The sequence below is a fragment of the Cyrtonyx montezumae genome, unplaced genomic scaffold (assembly GCF_038088225.1).
Source record: "Cyrtonyx montezumae isolate F1298 unplaced genomic scaffold, pur_monq_1.0 scaffold_12, whole genome shotgun sequence".
Classification (NCBI taxonomy): domain Eukaryota; kingdom Metazoa; phylum Chordata; class Aves; order Galliformes; family Odontophoridae; genus Cyrtonyx; species Cyrtonyx montezumae.
This window is the reverse complement of record NW_027071848.1, coordinates 22,737,382-22,758,972: the sequence shown is the minus strand read 5'-3', so window position 1 is coordinate 22,758,972 and position 21,591 is coordinate 22,737,382. Positions and strand designations below refer to the sequence as shown.

The 21,591-nt window shown below is 48.0% G+C and overlaps 1 protein-coding gene across 1 annotated transcript in view; it reads left to right on the top strand.

Moving 5' to 3' along the window:
* The first annotated feature begins 15,770 nt into the window (after positions 1-15,770).
* The window catches only part of FOXO1 (forkhead box O1), a 62,816-nt gene continuing 56,995 nt past the window's right edge, over positions 15,771-21,591 (top strand). Inside the window, exon 1 of the mRNA XM_065730292.1 lies at positions 15,771-16,430. Coding sequence (XP_065586364.1) covers positions 15,828-16,430 — 603 coding nt within the window. The 5' untranslated portion in view covers positions 15,771-15,827. The remainder of the gene's footprint in view (positions 16,431-21,591) is intronic.

Below are 21,591 nucleotides of genomic sequence, written 5' to 3'. Positions count from 1 at the left end.
TTGAGCCTAGCACTGGGTGCAGGTGAGGTGGGTTTGGGTGTGCAGATGCAACTTCTTGAGTCTCAGTCCTAGCTTTTCACAAGATTCTGAAAGGAAATTGAGTTTCTCTCTTGGCAGTAGCATCACTTGGAGTTTGAAGCAGGCTGTGTGAGGCTTGCTTTGATTCACCCCAGCTGTTGGCAATAACTTGTTCTTTTTCTCTTCTTCTTCTGCAAGGCTTTCCCCAAATGGGCATTTAATTAGATGCACATGTAGCAAGTAGACAGCTTTCACCAGTGCTATTCTGTGCCCTGAAGTATTTAAACCAAGCTATGGTTTAGAAAAGGGATCTGCATCCCTCCCTAGACCACCTCTTGGGGCTCACTCAGGTGCTGTTTTGGTGATGGGAGCAGGCTTGGGGATGGCCAAATATCTCTGTCCCTGGGACACTTTGGCTTGCAACTTCTCTCCATGTTGAATTGAATACAGCAATCCACTCCTTCTAGCAGGCCATGGTGGCAAATGTCATGATAGTGGGGGAGTCTGACGTAAGAGAAATAATAGATGAGGAGGGGATAGCCAACTTGGAGATGGACTGGTGGCCACCTGGAGTCTCTTATAACCCTGTTTTATGGCCTTAAATTGCTGTTGTTATGGCTGTAATTTAGGAGGTTGTTTGATGAGGTTACATCATTTTGGGGGTGAGCGTGGTGGGACAAGCTCTGTAGGTACCAAAGTTAGAGTAATGCTTGGTCAGAGGGTGATGAGGGAGTCTGTGGTTCTCACCAGGATCCAGTCCCATACCTTGAGACCCGGCAGCAGAGTGTGTGCCTTTGCTTTCCCTCTCACTCCACACTGGGAAAGTACTGTTCATGAGGTCTTACTACCACATGGAAACGGAGAAGGGAAAGCCTGCTTCGCTCCTCATGTGTATGATGGGAAAGAGAAGCAGTATTTACTTTCCGTTGCAATGTAACCAGGAGAAGGAGGAGAAAGGAGGATGTGGAAAGAGAGAAAGGAGAAGTTCAGGGCCTAGGCGGTTCTCACCAATGAACACACTGAGGTCCACCAAAATCTGAAATTGGCACGCAAGGTTTAGCAGTCTGCAGCATGGCAGCCATACTTGTAGAAAACTTGGGTGTTTAGTTGTGGACTAACTGTACAGGGCAAATCTGAAAGGCAGTGCAGAGAAAAATCACTCCCACCTGGTGGTTGTTGGAGGTGCAGATGGACTATTCTTAAAAGATTTAGTTGAGAGCTGAACGTGGCTGTTAAAAAGATGGGGGAGGGCAGAGTAGGACAGAGGTGGAGATGAGACTGGATGAATCCTTGCCAAATCGAAGAAAGCCCCAGACCTCCAAGTATTAATTCCTTGGTGACAGAAGCGTCAGGGGTATGTGACTGGAGCAGTGTAAGTGCCTCCTGGAGCTTAGTGGCAGAGGTGACCTACAGATGCAGGGCTGGATGCCACTCTGGGCTGGTGGTGGAGGAGGTGGGCTGTGGCCTGTGGTGTTACATGGCTCTGATTGTTTCCCTTTTTGTGCCATCATCACATACACTCTGGAGGAATTGTTGCTGCTGGAAGAGGAGGCAAAACCAGGCATCAAATGTGGAACATGGGAAGAAATTAAATTCCCAAGGCAAATTTTCCCTCTTGTTTTTGTCCTTCTTATACTAAAAGAAATTTAGAGGCCTGGGAGCTTTCAGCAAGTCTTTAGCTCAGTCTTTTGGCTCCAGACCTATCGTGTTATCAGCAAAACCTCCCTAATTTGCTGGGGTCTGGTGTAACAGTGTGGTGTGGGATGGATTGTGTGCAGCCTGTTCCAGCAGGATGACACTGCCCAGGTTGAAATGGCTCTGATAAAAAATTAAATCTTGCTCTTAACACGCCTCTCCTCACTCAGATTCTCGTAATTAGCCCATATAGAGCAGCTGCTAATTTGAGTAGTTTCTGTGGCTCCCTTTAGACCGTCTTTGCAGTAGTTACGTATTTTAATTGGGCTATGGAAAGACATTACACCCTTCTGAACCATTTGAGAGACCTACTCACTCCCACAAATGGTGACATATGATTTTTATTGCACAGAAGCCAAACACAACAAATCAACAAATAACCCATGGTATCTGATAATTCAGGTGACGCATATGAATAATTGCTTAGAAACTTGCAGGAAGACACACAAACGTCGTTGTTTTTTCTTGGTTGTATTTTTTTTTTTTTTTTGGATGGTGACAGATGAACTGTGATTATCAGGTTGCATGCTTTGGCTTTTAGCAGGAGCAGAGATAAAGTGTTGAGTCCAGGCCATTTCGGACCATCCAAGTTGGTTCAAAAGTCTCTGCCAAGGGCTTGTCTACAAGAGGGATCTCCTTCAGTGTACGTTAATATGGCTCTGAAAGGACTTAGTGATGCTGTGAGAAGGTGCCTTTGCTGTGGAGAAGGCTTTTTCACACTATGCTGTGCTACCTCAGAGCTCCTGTACTGAGACCTTTCGTTTGCGGCTTGTGAAGTCAAAGGGTGTCAACACAACCCACTCATCTGATACCATGTATAGCACAAGCCAGTCAGCTTATTAGTTCCAACTTGAACATCATATTTTGTTTTTATTTTACTTTTTTTTCTCTGGAAAAACAAGCAAGCCAGACATTTGGGACTTAATAATTTCCAGTGATGGAGAGTCCGTGGCATTACTGGATAAGTTGTTCCAGTGGTTAATTATGCTGATGAAGTCAATGGAGTTACTGTAAACTCAATTTATACCACCAGTGTGACTGAATACAGAATTTGGCCTACTTACCAGAAGGAAGTAGCACTTTGAAGTCTCTGCATGTCTTCAAATAAAATTATTATCCTGCATGGAAGGCATGGAGATGCAAGACTTTTCTTCTGAAGCAGCTGTCAGTTGGCCTCTAGTATTCTACCGAAATATCACTGCCAGATATAAACTGTACACGTATTAAAGGCAGTTAATTGGGCTTCGTTCATACACAAGTCTGTGCCATCGTTAGGGCTATATTACTGCTGGCTGTGATAACATTTTTATCTGTTACCTTCCAAGCTGCTACGACTGACACCAGCTACTTACGGAATGAGTCAGCTAACTTTCCTTTTAACCGTTTGCTCTGCTCCCCGGAGGTGTTATGAATGTTGTGTTACAACAAGCTGGTCGCCACTCATTCCTTTAGAGCTTGTGTAGCAATTCTGTTGACCCAGCAGCCCATTTAAAAATGGGGCCAGAGTTTCCCAGCAGCTGGGCAAGAAGTTGCCTTTTCAGTGCAAGAACCTGCGTGCGAACGATTGGTTTTGATTTATTTAAAATCATCTTACAATGGAAATTAGCATTTACAGTATCAAGATTTTTACTCCCACAGGAACAGTTCTTAAAGGATATCTGCTTTATCCAGAAACTGTCAAGGCAGATTTGTACTTGAACAGAATTATATGGAAGCACACCACAAACCACTGCAATAGATCGTTACTAATCACGATTGATCGGTGTGATTAAAGGTCTGAAATCTCTCTTGAAGTTGCATTAATGAATTAGGAACTGTCAGCCAGTGTGTTTGAAGGCTTTCCCTCAAGCTGATGTCCCAAGAAATGACTTCCTTCCCAGGGAAAATTTCCTCAGAAGGACTGGGGATGCTAAAATCTGGAGAAAAAACAGACAGTGAAACCTGTTACCCACTAAGAAGTTGTCCCTCATATACTAGTCACACCCTGATTAGAAACAGGTAAAGTGTTTTCAGAGCAGTTAACTTCTCTCTTCACATTTAATATGTCTGTGGTATTCTTCTTAACTTCCTGTACCTAACTGCTGGTGTCATTATTGCTACGCACAGCTAAGGAGCTATTCCTTCCCACCCGAGTTGTGAAAAAAGTGATCCAGTGTATACTTCACTTTACTTGAATACTTCACAAAAGTATTTTGAGGCTCTTAAAATCTCTCTGATGGTATCTGTTTGGTATTTCAATATCCTCCTGTTATCCTTTGCGAGCAAAGGATTGTTCTTTCCTGTTCATGATTTACTTGTTCCTCCGCCTCAGTGTTTATTTCATGTTGAATACTGAGGCCATAAAACCATGGCACTGTCATACATCATTTCCTGAGGCCGCTTTCTCTTTGCTGGGAGAAGGTGAAGACCAAACCCCAGAGGAAGCTTCCCGAGGCAGGACAGAGCCTGCTGGCACGGGACTGCAGAGAGGAACAATGAGATGCCAAAGTTCCACTGTTGGCCATTGCTGAGCGGGAGCAGAGTATAATGCATGCTGCTGGGGTGCATTTGTGGCTGATAGCATCTCAGGAAGCTCCCATGAAGCATAATCTTTAATATCCATCTTCTTGGGAGCCAGGAGAAGCTGACAGAGCTGGTGGGTCATGCACAGGAGATGGAACAGAACATCTCCCCTGGGGGATGGATGTGCATGGAGGGAGGCATGAGCATAGATGTCTCTGCATGAGCCTGAGAGCCATTGTGTTTTTGTTCAGTGGTAAATACAAGCCTTTTTAGGATCCATCCCCAACTCACGCGTTTTCTTTTCTTCTTAGAAAGGAGTTATCTCAGCCCATGAGTCCTTGTAGCAAAACAGCACTGTGCAGCTCTCCTCTGCACAGGACAAGGATGCTCAATGCAAGAAAACGTGTACTTCACAGGATCCGTCCACCCTCTGAGCTGCCTTTTACCCAATGCCCTTCTGAGACCACCTCCTCCAGCTGCTTTGTCACGGTAAACTGCATCTGGAGCAAGGCAAGCAGCAGCATCTCTGTGAGGTTTCACAGCTGCACAGCTCGGAAGAGCTCCAGTGCCTTTATTAGGATACTCCCATATCCCAGCACAGCAGTGGCATCCTTCAAAGGCTAGAGAGCACTGGGTCCAGTGCAGCATGTCTCCTGAAGGATGCTGCTGCAAAGTGGTGTTTCTTGATGCAGTTTCTTCACAGCAACAGGAATGAGGTAAATGTGATTCAATAGAGAGTGTCCATGTGGGTGGACACTGTCTATTGAGAGTTGAGCCCATCCCTCTGGCTCTGCTGTGGGAGAGTTCACCCTGTTCCCCCTCTCATCCCATTTGCTGCTGTTTTATCCCTCTGGCTCCAGCCAAAAGTCATAGGAGCATATAATGGCTTGGATCCCTTAAGGATCATCTATTTCCAACTTCCCTTCTGTGGACAGAGTGTACACCCACTAGATCAGGCTGCCCAGGGCGCTGTCCTTCTGTCCTGGAACACTTCTGACTGAGTCAAAGAACTCATTAAGGACCTCATTCTTCCCCATCCTTCAGCTCATCTCACAGTTTCCTTAAGTTCATTCTTGGTGCTTCTTGCAGGCATCTCCCTGATTCCTCAGTCTGCATCCACTTTCTGTGCACACTACTTCAAAACTGTTTGCTGCCAGCTGAGATTCCCTCTCAGCATGTTGCCGCTGGTTGCATGGCCATTTGCCTCATCTCTGGAAGAAATCACCCTTCTCAGCTGGTAGGTAAGGGGAGTCCTGTGACAGAGCTTCTGAGGTAGATTAATCATCATTATAACAACAGGTTAAAAGGAGCAATCTGAGAGGAAGAAACCTGCTTTACTCTGTAGAGATGGTGGCACCAGCTGGCTGCATGTGCAGCTCTTCCAGGCAAGAACAGTCTGGTCTCCTAAGGCCGCTGGTGACTCAAACTATAACCTATGTAGGAGGATCACACTTGAAAATCAATCTATCTTCTCCCCCTTTCCACTGACACCAATCCACTTGCAGGTCAACTCCTTTATTTTTAGGTTGCTGTTAGGCTTACCACACTGACATGGCATTTCAAAGTAAATTTAGAGGTTGAACGATTAATAATTTATTACTGATGACTAAATTACTATGATCTTCTCACTCTTTCCAGGAACACCAGACAAGTCAAGGTTCACGCTTCCGTTTTTAAGTCACTATTAAGGCTGTTACAGTGGCACGGTATTTTAAAGTAAATTTAATAGCAGAGGTTGAACAATATTCACAGGTTTCTAATTAGCATAGCTTTTGCCAGAGCAACATGCACAGGTGCTTTTAAATAATAGTGTCTTTTATTAATACCATCTATACTATTATTACACAGTTCTACCAAACATACAATTTTAAGTTTAGCCGTGAATTTATTATACAGAAAAGAAGATGGTTTGTAGTTGTAGCTTAAGATCTACTTGGTTAAGGAATGATATTGTATATAGAGTGGTTTTAGTTTCATAGAATTATAGAATGGTTTGTGTTGGAAGGGGCCTTGAAGACCATCTAGCTTCAAGCCCTCTGCAATTGGCCTAGATGCCTCCCACTGTACCAGGTTGCTCAGGGCCCCATCCAGCTTGGCCTTTAGCTCCTGTTGGAATGGGGCACCCACAGCTTCTCTGGGCAGCCTGTGCCAGTGTCTCATTACCCTCATGGTGAACAATTTCTACCCAGTGTCTAATTTGAATCTACTCTCTTAATTAAAAGCCTTGTCCTGTCACTGCTTTCCCTAATAAAGAGTCTCTCCCCAGCTTTCTTCTAGGCCCCCTTTAGTTAGTGAAAGGGCCATTTCTTCCCAGGAATCACGTGATTCACCTTCGTACAGAGCAAATGCTCTCTCTGTCTTCGTTGCCGTTGGGTGCCAGCAAGTAATCTCAAAACTTAGCAATATCTCAAGGCTTTCCATCCAGAACTGAAGCAATGGCACTACCCAACATGTTGCCTCCAAGTGCAGAAGTTGCCTCAAAACTAACGACACTTGACACAGGCTGTATTCAGCATTCAGCAGGCCTTTAAGGAAATGCCAGTTGACTGACAGCTGTGAAGGCAGGTTTTCTTTTTTAAATAATGCTTTGAGGAGGAGCCTTCTTGGTCATTGTCCTGCCAGTTGTGTGGATGTCAAGTCTGAGCCAGAGCCAAGGCTTACCAACACACTATTTGCTCTGATCTTATGTAGACAGATCTTATGCTCTGATGTCTGATTTTATGTAGACAGAGTTGGGATTACCCTTGGAGAACAATCATTGGCTATTGAAGCAGCTGCAAGTATTTCTTGTGATGCAACATTTTGGTTATTTTTGAACCCAGCAGTGGAGGTCTGAAGGTAATTCATGTCCAGGTCAGAGCTAGCTTTTCTCTGTGTTCCTGTCAAGTCAAAACAGACAGGGGCAACATCAGGGGATCCCTTGTGTCTCCTGGATTTGGATAAGTTGATTTTTTTTGCTGGTTTTATTTCCTCAAGAACAAATGGAGCTGAAGGTGCTTGGTAGGACCTAAACACTAAGTTTCAGATGTCTGAGTCATGGCTGGTGAACCTTGCCTACGCTGAACTGCAGAATGGAGCAGCTCACAGCCTTCTCAGTGCCTGTCTCCCCCGAAGCCTCTGCCAGCACGAAAACAACTTGAAAGCCACTCTTCCACTTCATGACTGCAGATACTTTCCCCTTTGCCTGGAGATGTTGTTAGAAGGCAGCAAAGGCCTGTTTCACTGCCATAATAAGTTAATTAACTCCATTTTCCTCCAATGAAGGCGAGCAAAGATTCTGTGTGAGCCACATGAGCTATGTTGAGAAGTAGGGCTTTTTTCCCATGTTCTTGCTGTGCCTGCAGTGATAGGGCTGAGGGAAGCATTTGTCTTCTCAAAGAGGGAAACTGTACTCCTGAATTGTTTCCAATGGCCTGGATTGCTCTTTTGGTTTCTAACTAAACTTGCTATATTAGAAGAAATTCCTGTTGCGAATTGCCTGTTTCCTTCACCAAGCCCTTGTGAATCATCTACGAGGCAGCAACACGGTGCTGCTACCGTGCTGAGTGTAGCAGCTGCCAGGCTGCTTGAGGCGTCTGCTACAAGACGATGCCCAACGTGAGCATTCTGCAGCTTTCTTGGGTCATTTCTGCCACTTCAATAATTTTGCCTTCCACCCTCCCTGCCCCCAGATTGATAAGTTCAGCTTATCAACTTCTACACTCAAGTTCTGCAAGTTTTCCATGTACTTTTTTTTTGTAGCAGGATCTCCTACTACAAGACGTGTAAAAGCTTCTGCAAATGAGGAAGCTGTCATTCTGTGATGCAGTCTGCAGAAGAAGAAGTTCACTCACCACTTTTGGTGCTTGGCTCTGGCACTGAGGATTCAACATCTCGCAGCTTCGATTTCTGCAAAGCGCTCTCAAAATATTTGTCACAGACTGCGATTGCTTGAAATCTACGGGAGCGTTCACAAGCTGTGTGATACAGCGTGCCAGCATGCTTGTGAAAAATCCCTTCTGGATGCTTGTCACTTCTCTGCTTAGCATTTACCTTCGCCACGTCCTTGACCTTGTATTTACCCCCATGGCACTTACCACTTCCTTGCTCAGCTGCAGACCTTGTTGGCTGGCTCTGACACTGCTGCACAAGCCGCAATCTGGCAGCAAGACAGTAACCCCACTGAGGAAGAGATGTGCTGATTTCATCTGTCATTGGCACACAAATTCGCTTAAAATATCAAAGATGGAATCCATTGACGTAGATCGTTTTGAAGACCTATTTGCACGAATTCAGAGAAGTTTGCCAGATAGATGTTTTTTAATGACCACTGTAGGAAAATTCTGTTTGATCATGAAGGAGTCACTGCTACCCATGCTGCAACACTGGGGTTTGGGATTAAGGGTTGTGAAATCAGTGTGCCAGTGCTCCAGGATAAAGCTGATGTTTTGCAAGCCACCCATCTGGCTGCTGAGCTGCTCTGGCCACTGCTTTCACAGTACTGGGCACTGCTGAGCCTCCTTTCTTACCTGCAGCCAGCTCACGTTGAAAGCCAAAGAGTGGATGAGGTGATTTGGGCAGCTCTTCCTGAAGGGACTTTCCCCTGGGCTGTGTCCAGCTGCATAGTACTTTTCTGTACCTGGAGAAACAAAAATCAAGGGGATAGATTCTAATGCAAACCCCTTGGTGCGTCCAAACTGCAGTAGGATGGAGATATATTCCTGAAGATCTGTCAGAAGAATGAAGAATGAGAAGTGTTTTGGTGGGTCGGGAACATTGGACAGTCACTGGAAACTACAGTCCGTGATAATCAGCTGCTGTGAAATTCAGTGTTGTCAACCATGACAAGTGTGCCCCTGGTTAGCTGCATGATCTCAACGAGCAGACTTCGATCACTTTTGAGGAATGAGATGGTGTATTTTTGGTCTTTGTTGTCCTTCTCCTTTTCTTATCTCAGAAGTTATCCCCAAAGCCAATTTCCCTTCCTTCACTGAGACATCCAGAGGATGACTGAACATCTCCTTTGCTTTTTTTCTTTCTCTTCCAGCTTCCAAGTGATCTGTACTGGTTAAAATCAATGCCTTGGAGGAGCCAACACTGTAAGATAACGAGTGACATTTGAGGGATGTGGTTTAGTGGGCATGAGTGATGGGTTGATGGTTGGACTAGATGACCTTACTGGTCTTAACCCAACCAGAATGATTCTATGATAAGAAGTATAAAGGAGTATATTGCCCATCATTCAGTCTCCAAGGAGGTAAAGCCCAGAGACTACTGGTGACAAACTCAGTCATCTCCCAGCCTGGGGCTGCTGCCTCTGGAGAGGATGAGTCCCTTCCATGCTTTTTGGTGGGCTGAGACACCAAACCTGCTTGGTGTGGGGAACGTGTGCTGAGTGGGTTGCCTGCTGCTGTGGTGTGTTGGGCTTCAGGACTCGAGGAGGCCGTACAGTTGCTTCACACCATAGGTGCCTCACTGCTCATGAGCACACTGAGGAGGAAGGGTCTATGTAAGGTCAGACTGCTTTCTATTTTTGTACTCCTGATTTACTCTGAATATTAAGAAACTCAAACTCATTAGATTCACATGACGAAGCAGCAAAGAAAGTGCCTATTTATGGAAGTTAAGGAGAATCCAGAGATATGCAGATTGCAGTTATCTGCCTGAATAGTGCCTCCTGACATCATGAGGGGCTGAAAAGACTTGTTCAGGAGCAGTGGTGATGGCAGCACTTCCAGCATCCAGAGCTGCCATTCTTGTCTTCCGTTACAGGGATCTGCTGTCATAATTTGCAGTAAGTTTCATGCACGGGGAGAAGACTGCTGTTGGGTTTTGTGAGAAAACTGTGTTTCTTGCTGGTTTTCAGAGTGGATTTTCAGCATACCATAGAGGTTTTACAAAGAGTAAGATTATAAGCAAAAAAAGAGAGAGGAAAAAAAAAAGGTTGGGAGAAAGGTTTCGCTGAAAAAAAAAATAGGAAGAATTCATCTGAAAGGAAAACACATTTGGCAGATGTAGAAAAACAACAATCTGTCCTGCTTTTCTGCATCAGATTTCAAATGTACATTGCCATTTTGCAACCAAACAAGGCTCAAGTTGTTAACAAACCCACGTACGTTAAGGAATTATGTATTATTTGGTTTTCTTTTGACTCCCAAGTCCGTGTTCGAATGTGTATCTAAACCCTCAGTAGCCATCATCTCTCCTGAGTGCACCTAGGCAAAATACTAGGGGTACTCTGGGGCCTTGGCATTTCTTTCTGTGGGTCACAGGAGAGCAGCTGTCTGCCCACCCCCTCACCTGGCTTCCTCCTCGTTTCCTCAGAGGTGGAGGCTGACCCTTGGCTTTGCTGAGAACACCATGGATAAGCACAGAGGCTGATGAAATGTTACTTCCATCTGATCCTAGAGGAGGTTCAGTCTCCAGGACTTGGCAAATGCAAAGCTGAAACTGCTGCTGGCTCTTCTTACCTGCTTCCACGCTGGAATAAGGCATGCTTTTGAGCTTAGGAAGAACCTACAGAGAGTTAAAGAGAAGCACAGAGCTACTGGGTTTGGCAGCAGGAAAGCATGGCTGGGTTGTCTTAATTCTGGTGCAGCCTCTTGGCCTTGCTGCATTTCTGGTATGGCCCTACCATAAGCATATCCATGCGTGGGATGTCCCTTACCTACTGAGCACCCTGTCCCAACACCGCCTTCTTTAATGCCTTACTTACCAGCAGAATAGGAATATATGCATATGTGTCAAAACACCACCTTACTATTATTGCCTAACCACGTCTCCATCTATATAAATCTAGCGTAGAATGTATACAACGATACCGTGCATATGTGTAGTGTATGCATAATGAGCTCATTTGTATGCAAATACATTTTAATGCAGATATAAATACGCTTTTCGAGCACGAATTCAAACAATGGGAAAATACATTTGTTTTTAAAAGAGAGCCTTCCTTGTGCCACCGCCTCGTTTTGGACGCACGTTATTCTTCCCGGCGGTGACAGGTAGCTATCACTGCTCTGGTGAAATAAAGGGGAAGGAGATGAAGCAGTTCCGTGGTTCAGTGATTGTGGTTGTCAGGCACCGCATTGTGCTGCACCACCAATTCTCCCTCACGCAGGTTCAAGAGAAAGCACGGGATGACACTGTAACTGTCAAACATCCTGTTTTTAGTTTGTTGCTCAAACACAATCGAATTATTTAATATACAAAAGCTATCAGACGGAGCCAGTCAGTTTTTCCTCAAGCGATATAGAAAGGAAAACAAGCACTGAGAAAGGCACCTGAAAGCGCCGAGCCGCTGACTGGAGGATGTGGGAGAATATTGTAATGGATCGTATTTACGACAAAACAGAAACCCAACACCCTGGAAAACATACGTGCTGCTCGAACTGTGTTTACTTCCAGACACATTGGCCTTTGCATAGGGGTGGGTCGGGTGATTCAGCTGAATCTGAAACCCGATAAACTCTTGCCTTCTGTTTTTACATCACGCTCGGTGCTTGCACATGACACAGTGGAAGCAGATAGAGCTGCTCAGGTGCTACCTTTGGTATTCATTGTATTGATCCCGGTGAGGATGGCTTCTTGGGCATGCTGCACTTCAGTCTTTCACCTCGGTGTGTGTACACGTGGGTGCGAGCTGGGACATGCTGAAGTGCTGTGGCTCAGCCTGGACAGATTACCCGAGATAAGGGGTTGTGCTACAGATTCCCTTTGGCTCATCTTCCTCATCTGGTTGGGGAGTATGCAGCTTGTGCGTCCCAATGATGTATGCCTCATTGGGACTTACTGAAGGAATATGATTTTGTCCAACTCCTATAACCACGCTTGGTGGGAATCTGAGCCACAATAAGCACACCTGTTAATAGCAGCATAATATTATTTCTTTTATCCAACAGCAAAATCATCTGAGCACTTCCATCTTAGACAAAAAAGGATAAATTCTGATTCCTTCAAATAACATAATCCAGAAATATAGGTCGCTAGTGATAGGATGAGAGGTAATGGCCTCACTTTGTGCCAAAGGAGGCTCACACCAGATATTAGGGAGAATTTCTTCTCAGAAAGAGCAGTGAGGCACTGGCACAGGCTGCACAGAGAGGTGGTGGAGTCACTGCCCCTGGAGGTGTTAAAGAACCATGTGGATGTGGCACTGAGGGATGTGGTCAGTGGGCATGGTGGAGATTTGCAGATGGTTGGGCTAAATGATCTTAGAGGTCTTTTTCCAACCTTTATGATTCTATGGTTCTATTGTTTTCATGAAATCTTGCTCTCAAATTGCAATTGTTCACATTTTTACAGATGATGGGAGCAAAAGAGGTATGAACACTATCAAAGCAAATGGTGCAAAAAGTACACACTCAGTATTCGTACCAGATATTTTGGAGTTGGGGCTAGACCCTTTTAATATGTATTTAACTATTCCTCGCGATGTTTCTTTGATGCCAGAGTAGTCCAACCTCAGCAGCCATTGTCTGAACCTAGACTTTGGGACTCCACCCCCTGCATCCCCATCTCCTGGCTTGGTGAGCCCAGTACCCCCTTCACCTCTCCTTCCTGGCTCACCTTTACCCTCCATCCTGTCACCAAGAGTGGTACTGCGTGGGGATGCTGGGTCAGGAGGATGGGGGTGGCCGTGGGCAGCTCCTGCTGACCAGATCTTCCACCTGTACATGGTAGGAGGTGGAGCAGACACCAGACAGCTTCAAGCCTCAGCCAGCATGTACCCTGCAAGCTACGTAGGCTGGTCTGAAAGAAATTCCTCTTATTTATTTCCACAGAAACTACAAGAGATACAAAGAGCACAGTAATACTGTTTAATAGAGCAAATTCTCAGCTACAAAACTGTTTTTCAACGTAGTCACCACTATTAGCTATGCATTTTTACCAGTGATGAATAAGAACCTCTGGGGCACCTCCTCTGTTGAACTGAGGAGTGCTGCAGCCCCTCCGTGTCATGTGGAAACACAGCTGTCTTATCCTGTGTGTCACCCCTTGGGATCAGTGTGCTCCTGCCTGTTATTTCTGGCTGGTGCTGGGCCATCAGACACTGATGGAGCACTGAAAATCCTGGGGATGGCATGGTGGGCTAAACATTTCCCACGTGCTATCAAACATTCTGTAAAGTCAGACCCTGATGAAAGAGGAGGGAGGAAAATGGGGATGCTGAGCTCCCCCGACCTTCATCTGCAGTCATCTTCCTCCCAGAACAACAGCTTCTGTCATACCCAGCACAAAACTGATCCTTCGTCATGGCTTACTGCTGTGTTACATGTGTGTTCACTCACTGCGTGCACACGCATAGCAAAAGGAGCTCTGCACAGGACAGAACTGCCTGCAACTTCATGTAATCCCCTGCTGAATGTGATCAAAACCTCAGAAAGTGAGTTAGACATACAGTAGTAAAAAGGCAGTGTAGATCCCTTATTTTGGCTGTCTCAAACCCAGCGTATGAATAAGAGGCTCTGCTTTTTTTCCACTGATGATAAAAGGCAATCTTCAGGTCTTTCATTTGAAAAAAACACACGTGGATGCAAAGGATGAGGGGAGGAACTGCACTGTAGAGGAGTAGAAAATGGGAGCAGGAGTAGGAGGAGAGAAATGGAAAGGTGGAGTGTGGGAGGAGGGCTGTGGGAGTAGAAAATGAATTGTGGAGTGGAGCATCCATCAGCATTTAGGCACTGTGGGAGATGAGATAAACTTAACGCTGTCATTCATCGATGGGGTGACATGTCTTGCACAGAGCCAGCAGCGTGCTGAGCTGTTTGGGAAGGAGTAACCCCGCTCCAGCAGCTGAATGGGGCATTTTGTTTGTGGCAGCATCTCCTGAGGGTGCTCAGTGGTGTCGGGGCACATGGAGCCCCAGAGATGCCCAACAGCAGAATGTGGCCACACACTGCACAACCAGCATGGGCCAGGCTGGGGATGTGCTGGGGCTGACTGGGAGTCCTCTGCAGACCTCGTTCCTGGTTGGCACAGCTCATATGGAAGGAAAGATGTATGTGCCAATAGAAGGCTGATGAGAACGGAATTTTTATGAAAAAAAAAAATAAAAGCAATGAGCATAGGAAATAAACCCATCTCCTCCAGCAGGATGGATGCCAGCCTGGCTCTTTGACTTTTATTTCAGGCACCCGGAAAGTAAAAAGAAAGGCTTCGTTTATCCATGGGCTCCCCCTTTGCCCTCCCTCCCTCCCTCCCAGAGCACCCATTCCATCCCACCCTGAACGGCCCCACTGCCCTGAGCTGTGCTGGAAAGCGCGGGTGGACATCGCTCCCCAGGGGCTGGGATGTGGCACCGGGAGGTTGAGCGGGGATCATTTCGCTTTTTCTTTCTTTCTTTCTTTTTTTTTTTCTTTCAATGGACATAAAAATGATTATTTTTCAAAAGATCCGTGGGTGAAACGGTACAGAGTCGCGGGCTGAGTCCTCAGCAGGCTTTGGAAAGGGACTTAAAGCAAAGGGACACCGAGGTGCTCACAGAGATCGCCTTTGGCGTGCTGCAACGAGCGCGGCAGCAGCAGAGCTTTCAGTGCCAGCAGTTCCTCCACGCTAACACGTACGCGCACCGACTCCGTGCTTCAGTGCCGTGGCGTATCCTAAAAAGCGCTCTCAAAAGCAGCGTGTGTACGTAGAGGTATAATCCGTCACGCTGTGGGCCTAGATCCAGTCTCCTACTCTATTCCTTTCCTTAATATTGTAGGAGCGCATTTTTCTAGGAGCAACGAGCTATATTTAAGTAACCCCGACGTTCTCAGGGGAGCGGGAGCAGCCCACGGCCCGACGGGACGGCCCCGTTGTAGGACGGGCAGCGCCCGGAGCCGGGCTCGACGGGGGTTTCGGGGCTACGGCTGCAGCGGGCTGTTAAAGCATAACGGAAAATGAGGCCGATCTTGTTAAAAAAATCGGCTGCGTTGGAAGGGATCTCATCACTGAGATCACTTCTCCTGGCAAAGCCGATGGCATCGTCTCGGTTTCAAACACGGGAAAACTTCGCGGATGCCTCCGCCGCACTTCTGGGGCCGCTCCACTCCGCTCCTGTCGGGGCCGGGGCATCTCCACGCGGGGACATTCCCGCACAGTCCTGGCCCCGCTCCGCGACAGCGTTCGTCCCCAACGGGACACGGCGGCTTCGAGCAGAAAAAACAAAACCAAAAACGAACAAAAAAACCCAAACCAAAACAAAAAAACCCAACCAAACAAAAACAAAACACCCAAACCCCAAACACACACAAACCGCCCACAAACAGCACGGGGGCACCGGCACTCTCCCGCAGCAGCGGCCCCGCGGCGGGAGGCGGGCGGGCGGCCCGGCGCTGCCATTGGCGCGGCTCGGGCCGGCCCTCCCCGCCGGGAGGAGGAGGAGGAGGAGGAGGAAGGCTGGAGGCGGGGCGGGCTCTGCAGTCGGTGCGCGCCGGGCGGCCGGGTCGCTGCTGCCGCCGCCGCCGAGGGTGAGGAGCCGGGCAGGGCGGCGGGGCTAGAGCCGCGGGGTCGGAGCCGCGAGGGGAGTCGGCGGCCGCGCCGTCGGGGCCGAGCCGATCCGCGCCCGGAGCCCGCATGGGGCGGCTGTGCTGAGCCGTCCGCGCTGCCCCCCCGCCGTCTCGCTGCCCCCCGTCGCCGCCGCCGCCGCCATGGCCGAGGCCCCGCAGCTGGTGGACATCGACCCCGACTTCGAGCCGCTGCCGCGGCCCCGCTCGTGCACCTGGCCCCTGCCGCGGCCGGAGTTCAACCCGCCCAGCTCGGCCACCTCCAGCCCCGCGCCGTCCTGCGGAGGGCAGCCCGACGGAGCGGCCGCGGCCGGAGCGGCCGTCGCCGTCGCCGCCTCCGGGGCGCTGAGCGCCGACTTCATCAGCAACCTCTGCCTGGTGGAGGAGAGCGAGGACTTCCCGCTGCCCCCCGCCGCCGCCCCCCCGGAGCCGACCGCCTGCCGCTGCGGGGACTTCCCGGCTCCCGAGGCCGGCTGCCGCCTGCACCCGCCGGGGCCGCCGCCGGTGCCGCCGGTACCTCCGGCCGTGGCCGCGCTGTCTCCGGGCCCCGTGGCCGGGCAGCCCCGCAAGAGCAGCTCTTCGCGCCGCAACGCGTGGGGCAACCTGTCCTACGCGGACCTCATCACCAAGGCCATCGAGAGCTCCCCGGAGAAGAGGCTCACCCTCTCCCAGATCTACGAATGGATGGTCAAGAGCGTGCCCTACTTCAAGGATAAGGGCGACAGCAACAGTTCAGCCGGTTGGAAGGTGAGGGCCGGGCGGGACCCCTATTGCATTTCGTTTTAGTGCTGTTTTTTCTTTTTTTTTTTTCTCCTTTTTTTCCTCCCTAAAAGCAGAGAGAGAGAGGAGGAAAAAAAAAAAGACGCGTTTCTGCCCTCCCCCCGCAGGGCTCGGCTCGCTGGGAGGAGGGCCCCCCCTCCGCGCCCTGCCCCGCCGAAAGCAAAAGTTCACGCCGTGTCACGGCGCCGGCCCCGGGCGAGGAGGAGGGAGCGCGGCTCCTCCCGGTCCCCCCACCCCCCTCCGGCCGCGCTGTGCGGAGGTTCCGCCGCCGCTGCGGGCACTGCGGGGATCCGGGGGATCCAGGGGGAACCGTCGGGCGACGGTGAGGGGGCAGAGGCAAACAGCGATGGGGAAAGAGCAGAGGCAGGACAAGGGTTGCAGAAGTGCCGTGTGCTTAATGAGTAAGCGCCGTGTTTGTCCCGGTGGCTGCTCTCGGCTCGCTTTGCCGGAGCGTCTGTCCTTTTAAACGCTGGGACGGAGCTTCCTGCGATCTCAGTGCGGGGCAGCGGCGGGCTGCCGGCTCGGGACCTGTTGATTTTAGGGCTTTCTGCTCAGCTCCGCTCCCCGACCTCACCCACGCGTGCGGTGCGCACCGTGCCAGCGCGCGGGGTTTGCGGCAGCGCTGCGTGTGAGCGGCTGGAGCCCCACACCTCCTCCTCCTCCTCCTCCTTCCCCTCCTCCTTGCAGGGTTGGCACAGTGCTGCCCGACTCCTGGCTCCGCACCGGTTCGGGCGAGCCCCTGCTGCCCATTTCTCGAGTTTTGCTCGCTTCACCTTGCAGTATCTCTTTTTAAAGCTCAAGTCCTGTGTTTATATATTGTAACGTACTAATTGAGTACCTAGGAATGATTATTCCATCTGGTTTTTGTAATTGCCGTTATTTTGTCCAGGTAAACAGTGCCCTACTAAAAAAGTGTAGGAGAGGATCTCAAGCTCCTTTTGAGCAGAAGGCTCTTAAAGCTTTTAAAAGTAATTTGTTAGTAATTTGTTACTTCCTATCAATGTGTTTGACCATAAAATGTAAAGAATAATTGCCTGTAGACGTCTTTCATGTGAAAGCCTCCCTAGGAGAGGAGTGATTGATGGGTGCCAACTTTGAAACATGGGAACTTAGCGCTCGAGAACAGTGTTATTTTTTTTTTCCAGTGGTATTTCGGTCTGCTGGAAATAAAGCAAACTGCACTGAGTGCCTTTGCACGGAGAGCAGAAGAGATTTAAAACAATTAAAGCAGAGAGCTCCCAAATTCAAGCAAGCAAATGCGAACTCTGCTAGCTGCCCGACCTATGAGCTGTTTCTTTTTTATTACACTTCTTCCTGTGTTGCTTCAGCAACTGATAGGACTCATTTGGGTATAGGAAGAGGTGTACACCTACACTGTGCTGTACTGGTACAGAACTGGGTGCTGGGGAGCGTGGTACCCTGAGAATTGATGTGTCCTGCCCGTGCCTTGCTGTGTATGCCTTCCTTTTGACAGGCTGCTCGCACGGTGCAGGATCGCATTGGAGCTGTGTTTTGCAGAGCACCTTTCTGGGGCGAGTTTAGGGGCAGCCCCTGGTGCCAGCTCCCAAGGAGTGCAGACCCTGTGTCTGAGCCTGGAGCAGGGCTCAGTGGGTCAGGAGCTGCGGGTGCTGGCAGAACAGAGCATCACCTGCAGCACAGAGCCAGCAGGAGCAGTGCGGGTCTGACCTAAGAAGTGGTGTGCGGGTGCTTGGCAGCTTGAGAAAGAAAGTGTTATCTTATTTCCTTCTCCTAAATAAGGCTCTGTCTTGTTGCAGCCTGCTGGTTAGTGAGGGTAAACAAGGCACCTTTGAAATCGCACACAAACTCTACGAAATACACAACAGAACGAGCACCTTGTGCCCAGTGCTGCAGTTGTGTTTGTCACCCAGAAGAGCAGAGTTGTACTGCTCGTGAATACGTGTGGCCCCCACTTAATGTCTGCAGTTCAACTGCTTTTTATTATTTTCCACTATATAAAGAACTTCAGTGGTGTTGACGTTATCTTTTGGGAGCTCGAAATGGCACTGAATTTCTGCTGAGCTTTTTGAGTGAAGATGTCTTTCTTAATAAGGGTAGAAGCCAAAGATGGTAACACGAATTTATCGTTATTAGCTCAAAAAGTAGATACAATTATTCTCAACTGTAATGAGTGGTTTATTCCAGACTGCCTGAGCACAAACCACTCTGAAAACCAAAATCCCCACTGAGCACTGAGGGGAATGAAGCAGGGAGCTGATGGTTGGTGTGGATGAAGTACCTGCAGTGTGGCCTGCCCAACCCGCTGCAGTGTGGGACATGGGCACGGGCTGAGGGCACGCGGCCCTGCTTGGAGAGTGTTGAAGCAAGAATGAGATCTGCTTCTGAAATAACTGAGAGGTCGCTGTGAAAGTTGTGTGGAAGAGTGAAACTCTGATCGCAGCAGTCAAGTGAAAGCGTTGTTTTCTTCTACCTGTGCTAGAGGGAGACTGCGCGTAGGGCTTAGGGCAGTTTATAGGCCTCAAGGAGATGCATCACAGCCATGCATTGGTTTCTTTTATTCAAATCTGATAACTTTCTGGCTCATCGTCCTGTGTAAAAAGTGAAACTCTTCTGTGATGGGCACATTTCGTGATGTTTTTGCTCTGTGTCAGAGTTGTTGTGATCTATTGTAAGGGAGCTACCAGAGTTAAGCTTTGTTGAATGGTCTCAGTCTTTTAGCCAGTTATTGAAAATAGGTCCGGATCAGAACCTGTAGTATTACACTGGCTTTATTTTGTAATTGTTTGGATAGAGATTTATTAAGCAGAAAACACAGTTTTGGTGCATCCATCTCAAGGTGTCCATGGTAGTTGCTTGTCCCTGCGTGAGGTGTTAAAGTGGCACATATATTTACACCTCCTTGACTTCTAGACCCAAGGAAACTTGATCACCCACATTTATTTGTAGCCATTGCTGAAGGAATGAGGCTAGATGGTATCCAGCTGCAGAAGGATGAATGGATGTCAGCCTGAAGGCCTGAGGACTGAACCGGTGTTGGGGGTGGCTTTAGGTGGCTTCCTCAGGGGTACTCACTCATCAAGACTCTTCTGCAGTGAATTGGTTGCCATACAACTTCAGTGCTCGGGTGTGGTATATTTGAGTTGAAAACTGTATGTTATCGAGTGCTGGAAAGCTCTGGGAAATCAAGAGCCATCTTCATGGTTGTCAAAAGCTTTTGAATCTAGATTGGGGAATAATTGTACGGAGCTCAAGTGTTTAAAGTGGAGCAAGGAAATCTTGGTGAGGTTTTTATTGTGCATTTATGTTTCAGTGTGGAAATGTCACTGACTGAAGACTGCCTTGAGGAATTGCTCTGTGTTGCCTCAGTGCTGGTTATGTACCTGCAGCGGTCTGTCCCTTTGTGGTAGGGCTCCTTAGGTAGATGCTTTCCTAGGAGACTTGAGGACCCCCTAGCGTCATGCCCTGTGTTATGCATCTAACATGCACGTGCATGTACATCTGCATACGTCTATTTATTTATCTCCTGAGATAAATCTTATCACAGCCATGCTTTTGTACACATGATGCTAGCAGTAGCCTCAGCACTGGGATGTTGCCCTCACTGCCTGCCTGAGTCACCAGCTCGAACTCTGATTACAAGGGGAGCAGCTCTATCTTTGCAGGTGCAGGGTGCCTGTGCCTTCGTAACTAATGATGAATATCCTCAGCTGCTTGTGCTTTTCAGTCTTTGTTCTCTTTACCATCTACATTTGTTTGTTGGACATAGGCTTGACAGAAAGGAAAAGCCCCATTCAGGGCTCAGGCCCTGTCCCTTGCTTTGGGCTGGCACAGCCTGCTGCTCCTGGGCTTTGCTGTGCTGAAAATATTTTAGCTTTATGTTTTAAGCTTTTTTTAATATTAATTTTAATTTCTTTAAGTAAGGCTCCAGAAATGATGTACTCCTGAGGTAGATGTTTGTTCAGATTCTCTCTGATCTCCGAAGCGTAATGCTACCTAAATAAATGCAGCTCTGTTGACACAACTGGTGAATATTTTGCAAAAAGAGTGCTTTCCTTTAGGAATGAAAATGCTGATAGAGTTTGCAGCCACAGATTTGAGAAATATGTAGGGCTGTGGCCACGGCCTTCAGAGGTTCAATCTTCAGCTTCTTCTGCTTCGGGAGAAAGTTAATATTTGAAGCAGGGATTTCTCCTGGAAATGATTTTGTAAGCTTGTGTGGAGAACACTGAAATGAGATATATCAAAGATACCTTGTAAGTAGCTTGTTTTCCTCTTTCAGAATTATGCACAATGTGGATAAATTGACTTTATCGTTAAGTCCTATGAAGAGGGAACTTAAAATTCACTGATCCTGACAGCAGCTAACTATAGTTAACCATATGGCAGTGCATACTAATATTGAAGTGAATTTTGTGGCATTCTGTGTGTAAGTTTGGTGTGCCAAAGTGAGTTTTAAATGGGGGGAAACACTGCTTTTTGTGATGACAGTCTTCACGTCAGAAAAGGATGATGTTTGCTGGGAAGAGTCGTGTTTAGAACGGCGTCTGCTGCTGCGCAGAGAGCTTCAGCATGAACTGTGCTCATCTCCGAGGGCAAGTGCTGTTCACATTAAAGCATTACTTCTAAATATATTTGGTGAATGTTATTCACGTGTGTTCATCAAACAAAGCTGCTTCGTTCCTATGCTTCGGTTTGTAATATGCAAACATCTTCAGGTACTGTAGCAGCTGCAGGTCTCCATTCCTAGTGTAGGAGGTGGAGGAGTAAAAAGAATGAAGTCAACTGCTTTACTGTATTGATGATTATCTCAAACGAAGCACTTCATTAGACCTTGTGCTACAAAATAGTATCGAAGGAGGCAAATGTATTTACTTTGGAAGCATTTCTATAGTAACTGGTAAAGATTTAGGAGTGCTTTCCCGTGTGATACGTGGGGTGGGAGGTGGCTGGGTTTAAAAACACAGTCACTGGCAGTCTGCTGTGACTCCAGCAGCTGCTGCATCAAGCAGAAAGCTGCTGGAGAAACGGAGGGCAGTGCTTAGTTTGCTCAACTTGCTGTTGCTCACGGCATCGTGCATCGCAGCCTGATACCAGTGATTTTACAGTTCTGCTTGCAAGCACTTATTCTAGAGTTGATTCAACCTCAAGC